This window comes from Aptenodytes forsteri, unplaced genomic scaffold, assembly GCF_000699145.1.
Source record: "Aptenodytes forsteri isolate BGI_AS27 unplaced genomic scaffold, ASM69914v1 Scaffold419, whole genome shotgun sequence".
NCBI classification, from domain to species: Eukaryota; Metazoa; Chordata; class Aves; order Sphenisciformes; family Spheniscidae; genus Aptenodytes; species Aptenodytes forsteri.
The window spans coordinates 159,005-161,646 of NW_008795256.1; the positions used below are offsets into that span (position 1 = coordinate 159,005).

At 61.8% G+C, this 2,642-nt stretch overlaps 1 protein-coding gene across 1 annotated transcript in view; it reads right to left on the minus strand.

The window, feature by feature from the left end:
- The window catches only part of RNF115 (ring finger protein 115), a 17,482-nt gene that overhangs the window by 861 nt on the left and 13,979 nt on the right, over nucleotides 1-2,642 (minus strand). Inside the window, exon 9 of the mRNA XM_009279155.1 lies at nucleotides 1,053-1,146. Coding sequence (XP_009277430.1) covers nucleotides 1,053-1,146 — 94 coding nt within the window. The remainder of the gene's footprint in view (nucleotides 1-1,052; nucleotides 1,147-2,642) is intronic.

The following is a 2,642-nucleotide window of genomic DNA, read 5'->3' on the forward strand; positions in this document are numbered from 1 at the left end:
TCCCCCCGCGGGGCTGCCTGCGTGCCGTCGACCGCGAGAGACGGCGAAAACCCGACCCCTCTTCCTCCCTAGCGAGCCCGTGAAGCTAACGCAGACGTCGCGAGCCACAGGCAGCGGGGAGACGGAGCCCCCAGCCTCTCCCGACTGCCAGGGCACGGCCCGAGCTCTGTCAGTTCAAACAGGCGAGTCCGGGCATTGCGACGTGGAAATTCAGACGCTCCTTGGCTTCCCCGACAAGAGGAGACACGGGTATATATAAAAAGCAGACGACAAAAATATCTGTTGCGGAAACGGCTTTTCTAATCAAACAATTTGTCTTAACGGAGCATTTCAGTTCCCAGTAACAGCAGCTCGGAGGGAAAAGGAGCCCTTGAGCAGGCTTCGGAGACGGCCTTCTGCAAACACCGGGAGAAAAACCCCCGGGATGAGCTAATTGCAAAAGCAGAAGCGTTAGGAGAAACCCACGGGTCTCTGCTGCCAGCCGCACCGCGGGAACCTGCGAGGTCTACATGACACTTCCAGAGCGGTTCGGCATTCGGCAGGAATACGTTCGGAGCCTCATCTGCCAGCCCCGCTGTGAGCCAGCCTGGGAGGGGAGAAAGCAACGCGCCAAGCCCAGCTCTAACGAGACCGTCAACAGCAGCACAAACAGAAGATTTGAAAAGGAGGCAAAGCGATCGGGGGGGGGTCGGTAGGCCAAAAAGGCAGCGCTCGGGGCCTGGGCAAACGCTGCGGAAGGAGGGAGGGCCTTGCCGACGGCCTGAATCGGCGGAGAGCCGAGACTCCCGGGAGAACCGAACGCCAGAGACGGCAGCAGGAGCAAAGCTCAGGATCTCCCGAGCTGGACGACACGAGCGTTTCCAGCCCGAGTGCAGGCAGTAATTCAGGAGGCCGGAGCAGCGCTGCCTCCTTCCCTCCCGCCTCGGCCAGGGAAGCTCAAGGACGCAGCGAAGAGGCTGATCCTTGGCAGAGGGAGCGGGGGAGCTCAGGGTGCGTCCGTCAAAGCATCGGGAGACAAGTGGCGTCGGACACCGGCAACTGATTTCACCTACCAACTTGTTCCTGAGTTACTGTCACCGTCGGGAGAGACGAGATCTTCTCTTTGTCGGCTGGAGGCGGTCCTGTGTTTTCCAGCTGCCCCAAGAGCTGCAAGAGAAGAAAACACGCCGCGCTGAGGAGCAGGGACAGGGCTTTGCCGTGCAGAGCATCGTCGCACAAACGCGGAGCACGGAGAGCCCTAGGTCCCAAAACCAGACAGCCGGGCAGGAGCCGCCCGGCACGGGCTGTCCCCAGGGGAGGCCTCTGGCCTGCTCCTAAAGCCCCTGAAGCGACAGACATCGCCGCCTTCCCGGACAGACCGCGGCCAAGGCCAGAAACGTTCCCGCTGCCCAGCCCTAGGAGCGAGCTGGGGCCGTTTCATCCTAGCTCAGATACTCAGCGCGCAGGTGACCGTTCCCTCCTCCGCGGCAACGTTCTCGGTGCTCAGACCTTACTTTCACGCCTCCGATCTCGACAATCCCACTTCTAACAACATCGTTGCCCTCCAGACTTTTTCCTCTTGCATCAACTGAAGGGCTCGGGTGGGAAGGGGAGACATTGCCACGGACACGGGAGAGGGTGCTAAGCTACCCCTGGAGGATTTTGAACCGAAAGGGAGTCGGTAGAGGCGTTTTGAGAAGAGGGAGAACCTCGTACCGCAGAAACAAGGGAGACCGAGCGCCTTCCGCCTCTCCCAGGACTTGACCAGGGTGTTAGGAGGAAAGAGGAGACCTCCCAGGGCCGTAAAGAGAAGCCTCTTCAGTCGAGTACCGCCACCAAACCGAGGGGCGGCCGTACCAAAGCCTGCGCTCCTGTGGGCCTGCGTCTCCTGCGTGGGGTCTCCGACGTCGAACGCAGGCTGGGCTCGAGCCGCAGCGGCGGTGCGGACAGCACCTCTTTCCCAGCGTTACAGTTTCACGACTCATAGGAATTTTAGACTGTTAAGACCTAGATTCGCCCGGCGATCGGCTCAAATGGGTTCAAGCACGGTCAGGGAGAGCGCCGAGAATCATTTGCAGGATGATTTAACTCATTTAACTTTGAAGGCCACGTTAAGACGCCTGGGGTGACACGGAGCCCCGGGGTGGGCAGGGCTGCCGCTCCGGACGCAGCGGAGAGCCGAGCGGAGCCGCCTATCCAGCCCGAATCTGAACCGCGACACCAAAGCCCGCCGCACCGCGCCTGCCGGGGCTCGCTCCGCTCTGCCGGGCGCGGGGTGGGAGGAGGAAGGTGCCGTCTCCGGGCGGCCACGTGGGCTGCAGGCTCGTTTTAGGAAGCGGTGAGTAAGGCGGGCGAGACGGGCGTGTGACGCAGCCTGGGAAGCCAGGGGCTACTTATGAATGGCAGCAGATGGCTCTGCCAGGCGCTTTTGGGAGGCGTCAGCACGACAACAGCAGCCAAATTAGCTCTCGGTACAGCATCCGTCTGCTCTTCCCATCCCAGTGACGCCAACAGCCTGGACGAGACTGTTTGTGGACGGAGGCTGGACACCCCCGATCCTCAATGGAGCCAGACGATGCTTCCAGGGAACGGGAGCGGACTCGGCTCATCCCTCCACGAACCACGGGGGGGGGGGGGGAGGGCGTCAGGGCGGAGAATGGCTG